Source organism: Pezoporus occidentalis, unplaced genomic scaffold, assembly GCF_034315485.1.
Source record: "Pezoporus occidentalis ecotype Australia unplaced genomic scaffold, CSIRO_AGI_Poc_V1 ctg58, whole genome shotgun sequence".
In the NCBI taxonomy this organism is placed as follows: domain Eukaryota; kingdom Metazoa; phylum Chordata; class Aves; order Psittaciformes; family Psittacidae; genus Pezoporus; species Pezoporus occidentalis.
The window spans coordinates 2,120,196-2,136,665 of NW_026915921.1; the positions used below are offsets into that span (position 1 = coordinate 2,120,196).

Genomic DNA, 16,470 nt, shown 5'->3' on the forward strand with positions numbered 1-16,470 from the left:
AGCATTCATTTTAGTCTTTTTGTTTTGCAGTTCTGTGACAAAATTGATGTATAGGACAAATTATGTTATTTCACATACTAGAATGTTCACATACTAGACTCTTAATTTGTAGATGTTAGTGCTTCTGTCTGAAATACCTTGGGAAATATTTTGAAATATTAAACTGTATTTGTTCTGTGTAATATTACTAACCTGTGTTGATTAAAATTTTGATGAACTTTCTGATATCATAGTTTTTTATGTTTGCACTGTGCTTCAAATGGTAGTAGGATTTCCATATTTTCAATGTTTGTAATATATTGAATGTCACAAAACTGTGTTATTTCTTTAAGATTTAGTTATTATGTGTTACAAATTATTCTGCCTTTATAGGCCTGTTTTCTCCTATTAAATGCTCATATCCTCCTGACTAATAATCACTAATGTGTTTTGGTATTGTACAGGCTTTTTTCTTTAGGACTTACTTTATCATACTTGGCGATAGCAGAAGGTCAAAGTAAGCTTGGCCATGTGTAGTATTGTGGTGTAACCTTTTCTCTGACCTACTGGGTGTGACTGAATATAGTTATGCTATCAAATTAGTAAAATTCAGTGCTATAATTATTAAGAGTAATTACAACAGTGTATTATTGGTAGGCTGAGTAAGAGTCAGTATTTTGAACTGAAAACAGCTCAATTTTCTCTTTGGTTACTTGTGACAGTTACTACAGGTTATATAGTTCACTAACAATTCCATGGATTAGTAAACATGCAGACACCTGCAACAGTGCAACTAAATGATGCCTTTGTTTCACTGGATGCACTACACATTTTGTAATTTATTGCAGGAAAAGGGTATTCAGTTGTGTGTTACTTTGAAACAGGAGGTTTGTGCCATTTTTGTGCCATATCTCTTTAGCTCCAGGTTTCAAATCTGCAAAGCAATGAAGGCAATTAGACAATATGATGTTCTTTTTAACAGTTTTCACTCAACTAATCTCTGTTGGAACCTCTCTGATCATGAGAAATGTTATTTTCATGATTTTTCCATTTGCCTGACATACTGCTGTTGAGTAAAGTGTATTTGAATGCTGAGGGTTCTTGCAGAGGAGCTGCATTTGTCCTGTGTCTTAAAGTTTCCTAGATAATTTCAGTGGGCTGTTATTTGTCATGAATGTAGTTGGCACAAAAATTGCACAAGAATATTCAGTGAGGGAGGAAATCACTTTTCCAGTGATAAACCACAATTTTTTCTTCCTTTATTTTTAGTGTAAATACACTTTAATAGCAAAAAAACTTCTAATGTTGAATTACTTCCTAACTTAGCACTCACAAAATCACACAAATACATTAATATATCTGGAAGTCTTCACGTCTCTGGAACTCACATTTGAGAAAGGTAATGTGTTAGCAGCTGCTGGTTTGGTTTCATAATGGTCAGGTTTTGATATGAAATTCCCTTATCAGTGGTTATCATGTGGAATAATGCTTGATGTGTAAGGGGTGTAGGTTAGGAAGGCAAGTAAATAAATTGACTTGTGAATAGAGTTGAAGTAGCAAATGTGGAATCATGAGTTAAGACAGCTCTGGGGTTTGCTTCTTCCCTAGAGCAGTCTAACTACATTTTCATTGTGTTTTTTATAGTTACATTTAGGGTATTTTTGTTATAGATTAGAAATGTAGCTGGAAAAATCTGTTCTTCTTATGAACCACTTCAAAATTAGAATAGTTAATGTTATTTTTTTAATGACTGCTTTTTATTATATTTTTTAAAAATCAGATTATTTATAATTTAATATTCCTAATTGCTTCCTTTCCTCTTGCAAGCTGGGACCACACTTTCTGGTGCCACATACTGCAGTGCTTTATGTTGACCAAGTTAGCAGCACAGTTTTGGAGGATACCTGTGGGACACATTCTCCTGACAATCAAGAATAGAAATATTCACTGTGAAGCAAGCTAAACCATGTATATATTCATGCTCATAGACTTTTATTTATTGTTGGGCATTTGTTGTGTTGGTTTTTTTTGGCTGGAGAACTGTATCTTGAAATGTTTGAAAAGATTGTTCTCAGAAAGTACCAGACCTAATTTGAGATAGCTGAATGCACAGTGATCTCTTGGTTCACAAGTTTAGCCTCATCAGGAAAAGGTCAATCTGTGTTTAAGGCATGAGATCGGATGTGAGTTGGCAGGGGTCTTATACGGCAACATGTGAGTTTGGTTAAATGTTTGCAAAGCATTTTTTATGTTATGATTTCCATTCAAAGGTTAAGTGTGAAGTTTCATTACTTCTGAAAACTAAGTTTCTTTCCTCAAATTATAGGGGAACTGTTATTGAAGCTAGATAATTGCTATATTAAAACAATTTGCAAAAACCGTACTACACTGAACAGTCACAGCTGCACCATGGAGATATAAAAACCTGATGTCCCTTTGTTCATAAAAAATACAAATTAAAAGCCAAAAGTAAAGCCAAGTAAATGTCTTCCAGTATGTTGAAGACTGTCCTGTTTAGGATTTGGAAGGATCCTAAGGGAATTATATCCTGTAGTTGAGTGTTTAGCAGAATATTCAAGATATTAGAGTATCCAAGATATTTGGTAATCAAACAGCTCATATGTAATAAAGTAGTCAAGACAAACTGTATTTTAGATGTTTTTTTGTAGTGTGGAACTTCAGTTCGTTGTGTTCCAGGCAGAAATACTGTGACAGTAGAGTGCTGTGAATTGCAGCACATTTTGAGTGTGGGGTACTTTGTTATTTCTGTAGCTGAGACCAATGTCAGAAAGATTGCTTGGTCATTTTTCTTTCATGCAAGTGCTGGGTTGGACGCTACTAATTTAACGCTTTAGATACAATAAACAATGTGCGTCTTCCTGTGTGTGTACATTTGTATGGGTATCTATCTAAAATGCTGCCTGTTCTTCGCCCACATACACCAGATACTTGCTTTCAAGTACCTTGTACACTTTAAATATGTTACAGTGTGGCAGAGTTACAAGTAAGCCAGGGGACCAGCTCAAAGCTGTAATTACTTTCAGATTAGTTCTCACTTGCTCAGGCTGAGTTTATTGCGGTTTTATGTAGCTGTAGTCCTCCAGTTGTTTAGTCAGTCTTCCTCCAGACCTGTGGAAGTAAGAGGTCGTATCATGCCACAAGGGAATAGTTTCAAAAGTTGAACAAGTTATTGTTTCTCTTCTTTGTGTTGAAACTTTTTTACGCATTTTAACTTGCTTAGTGGAGCAAACCTCTCTAAAACAATGGAATTTACCTGGGTATAATTAGAACAAGACATCCAGATTCAGAATCAACACTAAAATGTAATGAAATCTAATATTTCTTGCTGTTCATATAAAGCTGCTTTATCTTAATTGTAAATTCATTACTAGATTAATACTTGCAGCATGTGGAGCTCCCCCTTTTTTCCTCTTTTTTAAATTTTAAGCTAAACTAAAACACATGGATGTTGGAATGACTTGAATGTATTTTCTACAGTGTTTGCCTTCTGATAAATTATTTTTGAGTAGGTTAATTTCTTGGTTTAAGAGTAAATATGATTTTGGATCCTTTTGGTCAAATACATGACTGAATGCCCATTTGTTGTTGCATATGTAACTGAAACATATATGCCAGAGTTGAAGTTTGAGATACTTGTTTTAAGTTGCTTTTGTAGTTGGTCAATGGAGAAATGCAGGCAACTAGGGGTAATTTCTCTAACCTGTTTTACATGTTTACATTTGGTAACTGTTTCTATACATTGAGTATAAAAGGGGGTAGGCTACAGCTGAGTAGATACACTTGAGCCCTAATTTGTATGTTGCTGGGAAAGGATAGATGAGCTGTGCTGTGAAATGTCGTGGTATTTCAGTGGTGCTTTAAGCCAGAAGTTAAATGACTAGAATGTAATGTGGTGGAGTTGGGTAAGGTGAAACATGCTGTAGTATAAAAACACTGGCTGTCCATCAGAAGACTTTGGTTCTGGTTTTGATGCTTTGCCATTCACCTACTTTGTCATTTTGGACAGACATTTTGTTTGCATTTCCTATTGCTTTTTTATCAATAAATTTATGACTGTGGTACCTATTCTTTTCAAGTTGCTTTGAGTATTATGTTAATTCTCTAGCGATAGGTTTTGGTATAGTTGACTAGCAATATTTCTGAACAGTAAAGGGAAACTGGGTACTAAAAAACCTGAAATATGAGTCAGAATTAAAATATCTTTTTTTTTTCTCTCTTTTTTTTTTTCTTTAGAGCTCCATCAGATGAAGGAGTGATACTCTTGCAACATGACCAAAAAATGGGCTAATTAAAAGTTTTCCTTTGTTTGGAAAACCAACCAAAATGTTTAGACCAGGGGAAACAGTCAAACGTCGACTCAACATGCATGCTCCTCCTCGGATAAGAAGTGTGGAAGTTGCTAGAGGAAGAGCAGGTTATGGGTTTACCCTTTCTGGACAAGCTCCTTGTATTCTTAGTTGTGTTATGAAAGGAAGCCCTGCAGATTATGTTGGACTTAAAGCAGGAGATCAGATATTTGCAGTTAATGAAATCAATGTGAAAAAAGCCTCTCATGAAGATGTAGTGAAACTTATAGGAAAATGTTCTGGAGTCCTACACATGGTTATTGCTGAAGGGATTAGTCACATAGATTCATGTTCAAGTGATGAAGAAGTTGGTTTCTATGATGGCAAGGGGTGGCTGAAACCCAAACCTGACTCTAAAGCTCTGGGTATAAACAGAGCAGAGAAAGTTGTTGAAGAAATGCAGTCTGGTGGCATTTTCAACATGATCTTTGAGAATCCTACTCTTTGTGCTGGTAACTCAGATAAGTCCGGACCAAAACAAAGATCGTTTTCGGCTTCTGCTGCTATCAGATTTGATACTGGCAATGAAAGTGTAAGCAATCCAAACCTACTGTCAAAGGAAGAAATATTCAAACCCCTGAATGATGATTCAGTTTTTAGAATTGGGCTGGAGAGCGCAGAAGAATTTGGATTAGATGCAAGCATTTTAAATGTTGCCATGATTGTAGGTTACCTGGGCTCAATTGAGCTTCCTTCGACAACCTTGAATTTGGAAAATGAGAGTTTGCAGGCTATTCGTGGATGCATGAGACGTCTGCGGGCAGAACAAAAAATCCATTCACTGGTGATGATGAAGATAATGCATGACTGTATTCAGCTCTGCAGTGACAAATCAGGTATACTGGCAGAATACCCTGCAGAGAAACTGGCATTCAGTGCTGTTTGCCCGGATGATAGAAGGTTCTTTGGACTAGTTACAATGCAGACAAATGACGATGCAAGCTTGGCTCAGGAGGATGAAGGGGTTCTGAGGACATCTTGTCATGTTTTTATGGTGGATCCTGAATTATTTCATCATAAAATTCACCAGGGCATAGCAAGACGCTTTGGACTGGAATGTACAGCAGATCCAGACACAAATGGGTGTCTGGAGTTTCCAACATCATCTCTACCTGTTCTTCAGTTTATTTCTGTCCTGTACAGGGATATGGGAGAATTGATTGAGGGAATGCGTGCAAGGGCTTTTCTTGATGGTGATCAAGATGCTCACCAGAATAATAGCACAAGCAGCAACAGTGATAGTGGAATTGGAAATTTTAACCAAGAAGAGAAGAATAACAGAGTTCTGGTAGTTGATTTAGGAAGCAATCCGAGTAAGCACATTCCTAACAGCATATGGGAAAATCCAGTGGGAAGGGGCCCAAATCAGCCTGCTTCCCACTGGAATGGCTTCTGTCATGAACAAGAAGGAAACATTCCTTTAGAAGTAATTCAGAATGATAAGTCCCAAAATGTAAGCAAACATTTAAGTCCTTCTGCTCGTATTGAAGTTCCACTGGTTTCCTCCCGGAATTCAGTACCCCCATCAAAGAAAAACACCGCTGGCATGGGCAATCAAAGGTGGTTGCCTGTGCATGTTTTACAGGAATGGCAGCATGGGAATGTGAGTGACCAGGAGTCATACACTGATTCTACGGATGGCTGGTCGAGTGTTAACTGTGGAACTCTTCCTCCGCCAATGAGTAAGATTCCAGCTGACAGGTACAGAGTCGATGGCAACTTTGGTCAGCCACAGTTAAAATCACATAAAAATGAATGGTCTAAGAAGATGTTTTGTATACAGAACAAATTTGGCCCTCCACACAGCATTCGGAAGTCTAAAGAAGATAAAAAGGTAAGAAGGATATGCTAATACTTGTTCTGAAAACCAAACAAACCCCAAACCCATCAGCCTATGATATTTTTACACCATGATATTTGCATACTAAAATTAAAGCATGTATTATGTCATTTACAAAGTTTCAGATTTAGAAAGTAATATGGTTCTCTCTCCTTTGCAGAGGCTTTGTATATTCCTGTTTAATTGAGTGCAGCTCTGGAATTGTACTTCTGCTGGAAGTGTTGTCTGTTAGAGCTTTCTCACATTTCTTCTTGTCTCTTCATTGTTTCCAAATGTTGCAGTGGCATTGCAATAAAAGGAGACATGACATTCTAGTAACTTCAGTTCCTTCTGACCTCCAGCAGCAAAAGAATGGGAACAGTCTGGATCTACAGCCTGGTTCCTTTTTTATTGAAGGCTGGCTTGCAAATGTTATTATTTTAGTGATACCTAATTTTATAGAGATGTACTCTAATCATTATTCAAAAACCTGTGTTATAAACTTTTAACTTTAACCAAATAAGACAATTTTATAATAAAAATTCACTCCAGCAAATATCTCAATACAAGTAGTGTTAAACCTCTATTTAACACTACTATCTGTTTAAAAGGATAGTTGTTCATGGTGATTATAATGTTCAGTATAAGGTTGCAAAGCTAACATTCTGCCAGTAAGATATAATTAAAGTTTTATTCCAAATTACTGTTTCATCTACTTGTTTTGTCTACTATTAGGCTTCTATAAACCAAATAGAGAAGATATATGAAAAAAAAGTATGGGAGGAGTATCTGAGATAATGGCATACTGTTCCCTTTGTCACATACATATTTTGCTGCTGAGGGAACTAATCTCATGGGAGTCTGCTGTTGACGACTGGGATTCTAGTGAGGTGGAAGTCATTGATCCTGTACTAAAAGAGATAGTAGCAGTGTTGTATCTGAAACCTGCTGACTCCAGGGAGGGACAGAACCTTATATTCCACATTAGTCTTTAAGAAGCGTTGTCCTTCCATGCAGAAGTATTGCTTATAAGATTGATTTAAGTGTCCATCATGATATCCAAATCTGGCTTTGAAATGTTGTTTTTTCACCCGATTATAAATATCCAACTACTGCTCAGGTGGATGACAGTAGAGATTATTTAGGTGTTTTATACTATAATAAAATCCTTGCGTTGGTGTAACACTCAGGCACTGACTTTTTGGGTATTAGAATGAAGAACTTTAGAACATTTTGGTTTTGATGTGGAAGGAGAAATTATTTTTTATTGCTTTTCTTGCACTGTGAAGCCAACAGTTCTCACATACATTCTTTTATATACTTTTTGTGCTGAAATACACTGGTGTATTTTAAGGTGAAATGACTGCTACAGGCAGCAATGCTTTCCAGACCCACAATAATGTATTATACTTCAAGTGATCTTAAATACAAGTTAACACTTTTCAAAAAACAAATAGAAGTTATCCAAGCAGAAACTCTAAATTCATAAGTATTGCCCATGCAAAACACTTAATCAATTCTGTCCACTACCCTGACGACTACATGCTTTATGATCTCTTTGCTTATGGACCAAGGAAAAGGCCACCTGGTGCAGATGGATGTTGGTCCCAGATGCTCTTTGGGAACTGGACCAACTGCATGGAGTGCTGTTGAAATTCCTTCAGACTCTGCAACAAATTTGTGTCTGTAGTGTTGTCCAAGATAGTAATATGGATTGTTTTCTCCACACCCCGACTCCCCCCCCCCCGCCCCGAGATTTAAAATTATAAAAACAGTTTCAGAAATGTTTGAGACCTTTATTTCATGGAATTTAAGAATATAGTAATGAAAATCTCATAGAAAATTTTACACTTAAAGATGTCCTATATCTGGGTAAACAGTAGTAATATTTTACCTACTGTATCAGTCAGATCAGTCTATGCCAGAATATATGTTCCAACGCTCAATGTCTCAGTTAATCTTTCCTTTTAAGTCTACTTACTAATAAAATAGGCATTATGTTCTTTAATTAATAACAAATTTGTTTGTAAGACACATTTAAAACTTTCCTGCATGGCTTTAGCATTTCTTCTCCTCATTAAGGCTCTAGAACCTCTTTTATATTTTAATTTTGTTTTTCATTATTATTGAAGTCTGTTGAAACTGATAAGAAAAGCTCATGAAAGTCTTAAAACAGTTTGCAAGCATGAGTTGCAAGCACTTAGCATTATTCAGAGTAATTCACACAGATGAAGCAGTGCTATGTTCTCATCTTAAATCTTTAATGAAAACAGTCAGGGGATGTCATTATTGATGATCGTACCTCTGTACTTCTTTAGGTACTACAGAAATAGGGAAAAATCTATGCTTTCCCATATTAGAGCACTAATTTGCATCCGTTAGAGAATGATGTTCAGAAATCCAGACTCTCTTTGCTTTGCATGAAGAGGTAAGATTGTCTATTGCAAAACATTATTCAGATCGATTAGATGCTGCGTTCTATAAACTATACAACCTCAGCGTCCTGTGACCTTTTTAAGTGGTAAGGACTGATTTTACACAGCATGCTCAGACACATTCCAGTTATAGAATAAAGTATATAAAGTGGTCACATGAGATTACATTCTTATTTTTACAATGTAGTGGCTGAATCTAATGCTTTGTTTGGCAGAGCAGTCCTCAAATTGCTTTTTAATTAAGGTGGGTTTTTTTTTTTTTTGTCTTTTACATTAATACTGAAGGGTAATATATCCTACAAGTGGGAATATGGAGAAGTCACTAGAGGGAGGAAAGGTTACCGAAGCTACAGTTTTTTTGTGCACATCCATATTGCATATTGTCTTCCTTGGAGCTTTCATTACACCCTGGGGTAAGAGCATGAGTTCCTGGATGCAGCTCTGATGTAGCAGAACTGCTGTGCAGCTAAACAGTGATGATCACAGCATGTAATTCAGGAAAATATGCTGTACTGTACAGTGCTAGTGGGGAGTAAGAGGGACATAAACTCCTGATTTTATAGCTGCACTGATAAGACATTTGTGAATTGTACACAGTGCAAGAGCAGATGTGAGAAAGCATGAGGGAATATAGCTATTTAAAATGGCACTTTCAGAACTGGACTTTGGAAGTGTTTCTTGTGGGTAGGAATAGATACGGTGTTCCAGACTTTGGGTTACAAGGAACTAAACGTGTTTACTGAGCTGTGTCTTCCCTTTAGTGTTGGAGTTTCTTCAATGATGATTTGTTCATTTCACAAATTAAAATTGTGGTTAATTTTGTAATGATTAGCAAAAAGCATTTTAAAAATATTAATGTTCTTGACACCACTGCATTTTAAACTTCAGTGTGTGAATAGCTGAAAAAATTTAAAAACACTTAATTTGATTAAATGTTACTGGATAGCATGAGGAGTTTTGTTTTACTTTAAAGTGTAAGACATTTATCCCTAAATTACTGAGCTCATACTTTCACAATTGCTGTGGTTTATTTAGTTTTTTATTTATCTAGTCTTTGCTTTTAACATTGTTGATGAATTTGGGAAGAGGAGAACTACATCAGGGAAATTTTTGTTCTATTACCTCTCTTCTGACTGAGATTCACTGGGAGGTATCTCTGTCTCTCTGCACCTCTAAAATGATTTGCTGTGCTGAACTTCACAGTTCCTGTATTTCTTAAAAGCTTCATGTAAACAGTTTTCCACTGAAGCATCTCATGAGACTGTCTGGGGGATCTCCTTGACTTCTATAGTCCTTAGACTAAAACAAATAGTGGGAGGTAAGATGGCTTCCAGTCTCAGAATGACTCAGGAAGGTAAATTGCTGTAAGACTGATACTGGGTAGGAAGGGGTGTGTGGTCTCATAAGGACTAGCAGGTGAAGAGTCTGGTTATGGTTTCGGTGGGAATGGAATAATTCCTGCTTTTTTGTTTGTTATTCCTTTTGTACCGTATTAACTTTGCTGTTGCACTGTTACTTCCACCTCTTCAGCATTTCACTAAGTTCCAGACACTTACCTACTCACCCTTTTGTGTGATTTTGGGTTACGCAAATGAAAAGCATCATAAGCAATATGAAAACATCGGGGGATGTTAGGATTGGCAAGGGACTTGAGAAATTGCTGAACAGGGAAGCATTCCTTTCCCTCTAGACTAAATTAATATAATACATTTGATTTTGTTCAGCCCTCGCTCTGTTTCTGGGCTAGTGCCTGGCCAAAAATGTGTCTACCCGTTACTGTTTTAAATTAAGTTTTACTGTGAAAATACTCCTTTTTCCACTAAAAAGCTTTGGAACAGGCAGTTTAGTCTTTGAGTTTCCTCTTCATGAAGACAGAATTGTAGGCATTGACTTCTGACCATTCTTTTTTTTCTTTTTGAAAGAAAGTCTGTTTTAATATTGTGGAGGTAAGTGTAACATTTAAGATCACAGGAGGTTTTACAACCTGATCTTAATACACAGTATTTGGGTACTAGGTTTATTCCAAAATAATAAATCCATTAGAAAGTAATTAAGAAGCTGTTTAAAATTTTAGGTATAGATTTTTTAGAAACTCTTTTCTGCTTCATATTTGTTGTAGGACTTCTATCTTGATGGCTTTATTGTTTGTGGTCTTGAAGACTGAATTTGTAGATTTTTCTGCAGATCTTAGAGGAATAAAAATCTAGATAATCTTATTGTCTGAGACTCCCTGGGGAATGGTATTGCAAATACTTTTTTGTGTTTGTTTTGTTGTTTTTTTTTTTTTAAACCAAAAGCTAATGCTTTGTAATCTTCATGACTTAAGGTACAGAAAGTATTGTAAAAATGGTAGAAGAGAGGAGCCAGGTAAGCAATACTGTGGGGTTCACTACTACATCTCTCATTGCTATTATGTTTTCTGGGTTGCGATGATTATTACTCTCTTTAGATTAGTTTAACTACTTCAGAGTTCTCTTTGTTTCCAAAGCAAGTATTACTGAAAAAGATACACTGTTCAAGTTAAAAATGGAATTGATGTTTTAGTGAAAATTTGTAATTTGCTTCAAATCCAAGAGTTTCAGTTTTTAATGTTGGTAACTGGATGGTGAACCAACTGAAGGCAGATATTTTAGATGCAAAGACAATGTTGGCAAAGCTGTGTCGTTCCCATATTTGTTTTTTGTTGTATAATTACATGTTTTTTTCCCTTTTCTCTACAATTCTGTTTGCTCACTAGCTTAAATTGTTCCACCCCAGCTGTTTATAAAGCAGAATTAATGGCAGCTGGATTGCTATTCTTACACAGTACAATTTAATGCTAACATTTGGAATTATAGGCTTTGGTCTGATTTGAGATGTACATATCTACCTTAAAGAGAACTGAAGTGAAATGCCAGACACCAAGCTAGATCTGGGAATGTGCTAATGTGAATTAATATGCAAGGATGCATTTATATGAAATAGGTGCTCTAATAGATTTTGCTGGAAGGAAATGAAAAGCAGTTAAAAGTTTAGTAATTTCATACAGCCTTTTCATATGTATTGTAATCTTCTAAAATAATGATTTAAAAAATCAGTTCTAGGATTTTTAATTATGTCTGTAAAAAAGAAAATAATGCTGGGTACTTTTCTGTGAAAAAGAAATTGGATAACATCTGGACAGTAAATGTCTGTAGGGCAGTACTGATTTTGTGGAACTTTCTCAATTCAAATTTACATCCTAGAGAGCTAGATTTTTTCATTACACCTGACTTTAAATGTTTTCTAAATCAAGCATAGGCTTGGACTCCAATTAACATCATGACAATTAAGGGGAGATGAAGGCATCTTAAGTATTTCTGAGCTAGTTCTGAATTGCAGAGTCACAGGAGAAAAATGTCTTGAAAAACAAAGAGAATCAATGAAGAAAATAGTGTGGAGAAACGTAATTAGCACAGAATGAGTTGAAATAATGAAAAATGGCTTTAAGTTTTGAATGTAGAAGCTTTGAGATAAGAGATTATAAAATTATTGTCTGAATGTTCAGTTGTACATAGATAGACCTCAGTTCCTTGCAGTTGAGAAGATTTAGGAAAGCAAAGGAGCTGTAAGTACCAGCTCTTCACCAGAGAAGAAATAGATCAATATGGAATAAAGGTCTTTCATTAACAAAAATAAATATGGAATTGCTAAAACTCATCTGAAGTGTCTAAACAGAAACATGAAAAAATGAAGCCTTGAGACAAAGACTTGAAAAGTATTCCTATTAAAATATGGCCATTAAGACATCAGTAAGTATGCAAAGATGGTACCAGAGAATGATATTCTGCATCAGCAAACCAAATTTCAGCTCTTTTTGGCAAACTTGTAGTGTTATACTTTCCACACACCCCTAGCAGCTGTACCTTCGAAAAAACAGTGTGTTTGCAGCCTGCCTCCCCTTATGTTTTTTTCATAGCACATACCACTGGTGGTTAATACTTATTTTGTAATCAATCAGTAAAAACATCCACATATATCAGATGAGATATCCAATATTGAGGTCAATATCCTATTTTAGACATTGTCCAGGAATAGCTGCTTAGAAAAATCACAGAAAAGGTGTGAAAAATATATTCTAATTTTCAGCAGCATGTGATTTATAGACTTTCCTCTGGTAAAGACACCATCCACATCATTGTGCATAATAACTTTTGTGAACCTTTGTTCTTGAATTTGTTTTTTCTTAAACTCAGTTGTACTTTTGGCATTCTTGGTATCACTTGAATTATATATTTTGCAGTTTAATAGTATAGAAAGAAAATGGTGCATAATTGTAATTTGTATATAGTTTCATTTCATACTTGCTAATGTTTGTTATGAGAAATACCAAACAATCTAACTCACTTTATTTTCTTAGTCATTTTGTTTTAAGTCTCAAACACCAATCACTTACTTTCCAAGCAGAAGTCAACTTAGTCTTCTGCCATACAAAAGCTTTTTCATGACTGTAGTATTCCTCAGTTGTACTATATTACTTTGGAGGAGATTTGACCAGAACTATAAGCAGTTTTTAAAATGTGTAAGCAGGCAATGTATTCATGAAGCTTATTTCTTGATTACTTTTGCTTTTATGTTGATTATTCATTCGCCTTTTTGTTTGTTACTGATTACTAGCCCATACTGACTTAATGTTCCCAGCTAATGCCAACCTAATGTTCAGGATGATTTGGAACCAATTGTAATGCTTGTACTTGTTATTTTCTTCACGTTTTTCCCTAGTGTACTCAGGTCTTTCTGTTCCTCTGCAATTTCAAACTAATAGGCTTCCAGCTTATAAAAGATACTGTTATCTAGTTATACTGAGAAAACAATCTTACTATTCCATCTGCATTAATACCATTAACATGTGTTTTCTTGTTTGAAAAAGGATTAGGATAGTGCTGAAGTGCAGGTGGTCAGTATTTTGTGCCTGCTATCCTTACTACGCAAGAAAAGCAAGAAATTTAAGTTACTTGGATGTCTAATGTGGCAGGACAGCCTCTTTTCTATGTCTTCCTGGAGTACGTAAAGATCTTACATTGTACACCATTCTTGATGATATTATGGGCCAAAATCCCTCTGTAATGGTTATAACACAGTCAAATGTGTCATTATCATCTGGTTAATAAAGAGGTATTCTTAAAAGTGATCAAATCTATTGACCAATAATAGTGAATGCTATTTGAATCCCTTGTCATAATGGTGCCAAAAAAAAACCCAAACCCCAACCCAACCAAACCCATTATAAAGATATATAATGATTAAACAATCATTAAGTTGTTCAACCTGGAGAAGAGAAGGCTCCAGGGAGACATTAGAGCGGCCTCCCAGTACCTAAACGGGCCTACAAGAAATCTGGACAGGGACTTTTACAAGGGCATGAAGCCACAGAACAAGGGGGGGGGGGATGGCCTTAAACTGAAAAAGGGGAGATTTAGATTACATTTTAGGAAAAAAATCTTCACTATGAAGGTGCTGAGGTGCTATCACAGGGTGCTTGGAGAAGCTGTGGCTGCCCCATCCCTGGCAGTGTTCAAGGCCAGGTTGGACACAAGGGGTTGGAGCAACCTGCTCTAGTGGAAGGTGTCCCTGCCTGTGGCAGGGGCTTGGAACTGGATGAGCTTTAAGGTCCCTTCCAGCCCAAACCATTCTCTGATTTTAGGAATTGCAGTGTAATTAAAGCCTGTGGAAAAGCTGTCAGTAAAATTTGCATGATGTTAGAGCTTTTTTAATTAACCCTCACCCATGTAATCCAGCTTTGTGAGGCGATGCCGATCCATGGTGATGGCAGCAGTGCATGACAGCTGGAGAGTGTTACTTCGTTCTTGTTTTGATCCATAGCATACGGAGCTCTGCCTAGCAGCATGCCTACCTGTACCCCAGGACTTAGTGCTTCTGTTCCTGTTGTGGTCCAGGGGATGACCACAGCAAGCTCTTTTCCTATTTCCCTCATGTATTTTTTTTTAATCACTTTCAGGGTATGAGAGGCCCTAACCCAGAATACCCTGCAATTCAATCCATGCCATTCTCAGGCCCTTAGACCCTCACTTTACAAGTCGTACAATTCTGCACTGTCAGTTCTTGGGTGGAGGAGCATTTGATGCTGGCTGATGGGATGAGGAGCAAAGGGAGGTCTGGCCTGCAGTCTTGCCTGCTCTCACTACTATAGTGGGGCAGTCAGCTGACTGCACTGGTAAATGGAAGAACGGGCACTTACAGATGGTAGTGAACAGCAGAGGAAGACTAAGCCAAATGGTCCAGAGCAGGATTTGGGACCAATATTGATGACCGAATAATGTTTGTATCAACTACTTTGCTTCAAGACTTTCAGTGCTTTTTAGATCTTGTGCTCTGACTATATTGGCATTACTGTGGCATCCCTGTTCCCCATCCCTTTTCAGAAGGGTCTAAATTAGGAACTTTTCTTTCTGAAGTCCTAGACCTGCATTTTTTGGTAAAGATGAACTGCTGCTCCAGACTGACCCTTCTGCTGTTTATCATCCGAGAGTAAATTTGGCATGTTTTGAATAGCCGCAGAAGTTTCAAATTATGTGATCTGTTTGTCTGGGTTCTGAACTGTTATGCGCTTTACCATACAAAGTCATAGAGTCTAAACCTAAAAACAGTGAGAGTTTTTAAAAGCTTTAATAGCTGGAAATAGAATCATAGGATAATAGAATAGTTAGGGTTGGAAAGGACCTTAAGATCATCCAGTTCCAACCCCCCTGCCATGGGCAGGGACACCTCACGCTAAATCATGTTGCCCAAGGCTCTGTCCAGCCTGGTCTTGAACACTGCCAGGGATAGTGCATTTACCACTTCTTTGGGCAACCTGTTCCAGTGCCTCACCACCCTCACAGTAAAGAGCTTCTTCCTTATCTGAACTTCTTAGCCTAATCTGAACTTCTCCAGTCTTAGTTTAAACCCATTACCCTTGTCCTATCACTACAGTCCCTAAAGATGAAATAGGAGTAGGACAAATTATTATTTGATAATTTTATGGTTAGTATGATTAAGCTCTGTGACACATAGAAAGTAGAAAATTCTGTATTAGTTGAGCTCCTTAAATTGAAGCCTTTTAAATGATGCTGTTCCTTCCTTTTTTCCCCAATAAAATCTGTTAATAAAAGCACCCTCCTTTTGTTACATGCTTTTAGAGGCAATTAATCAGAAATCAGTGCTTAAATTGACACTTTTTGTACAGACACTCACAAACAGTTTTTTTTGTTAAAAGAATCTAATTTCTTCGACCTTTTAGTATAGGGCGATGCTTACCTGGGGATTTGACTCTCTGGAGCAGGATGGCCAGTTGCTGTCTGAGTAGTGATGGTTGTTTCACTTTTAAGCAGGGTTTAGCTGGGTTGTATAAGACTCCCCAAACTGTTGTTCTAGTCAGTTTTTCTAATCCAGCTGGCAAGTGGTCCTATGAGACCATTCTGACATGTGCTTGGTGCTTTTGTATTCTCTTAAATGCTCAGGGCACAGAATAATAGACTTGTTCTACCCACACAGGAGAAAACAATTTCTATCCAAATTACTAGATATCAGTCACTAGGGTTTCTTTAATTTGTTTTAGAGCTCTTATAAGTTTGTTCATGTCATTCAATCACTTTTTTATTTCTTTTTTTCCACAAACATTTAAAACAATTATTTCACTCATGCCTGTGAATCTTGTCAGCTTAGATTTCATTGTGAAACAGTTGTGAAAGCATTTGAAAGCATCCTTTTGTAAAAGCAGGTGATCGGGCTTGTTAATGTTTTTCTAACTCTTTAGATTAGTCCCCCCTCCTTGTGTATTTTATCTTTCCCTCTTCCTGTTTTTCCAAACAGCAGCCAAAATCCCATAAGATTCAGTCCCTTTAGTTTCCTC

At 36.6% G+C, this 16,470-nt stretch overlaps 1 protein-coding gene across 5 annotated transcripts in view; it reads left to right on the forward strand.

Annotated features, from left to right (window-relative positions):
* Window positions 1-16,470, forward strand: part of RGS12 (regulator of G protein signaling 12) — a 91,633-nt gene that overhangs the window by 2,045 nt on the left and 73,118 nt on the right. For all 5 annotated transcript variants that reach the window (XM_062638733.1, XM_062638732.1, XM_062638731.1 and 2 more), the window contains exon 2: window positions 4,234-6,180. In XM_062638733.1, the coding sequence (XP_062494717.1) occupies window positions 4,324-6,180 (1,857 nt within the window). In that variant the 5' untranslated portion in view covers window positions 4,234-4,323. The remainder of the gene's footprint in view (window positions 1-4,233; window positions 6,181-16,470) is intronic.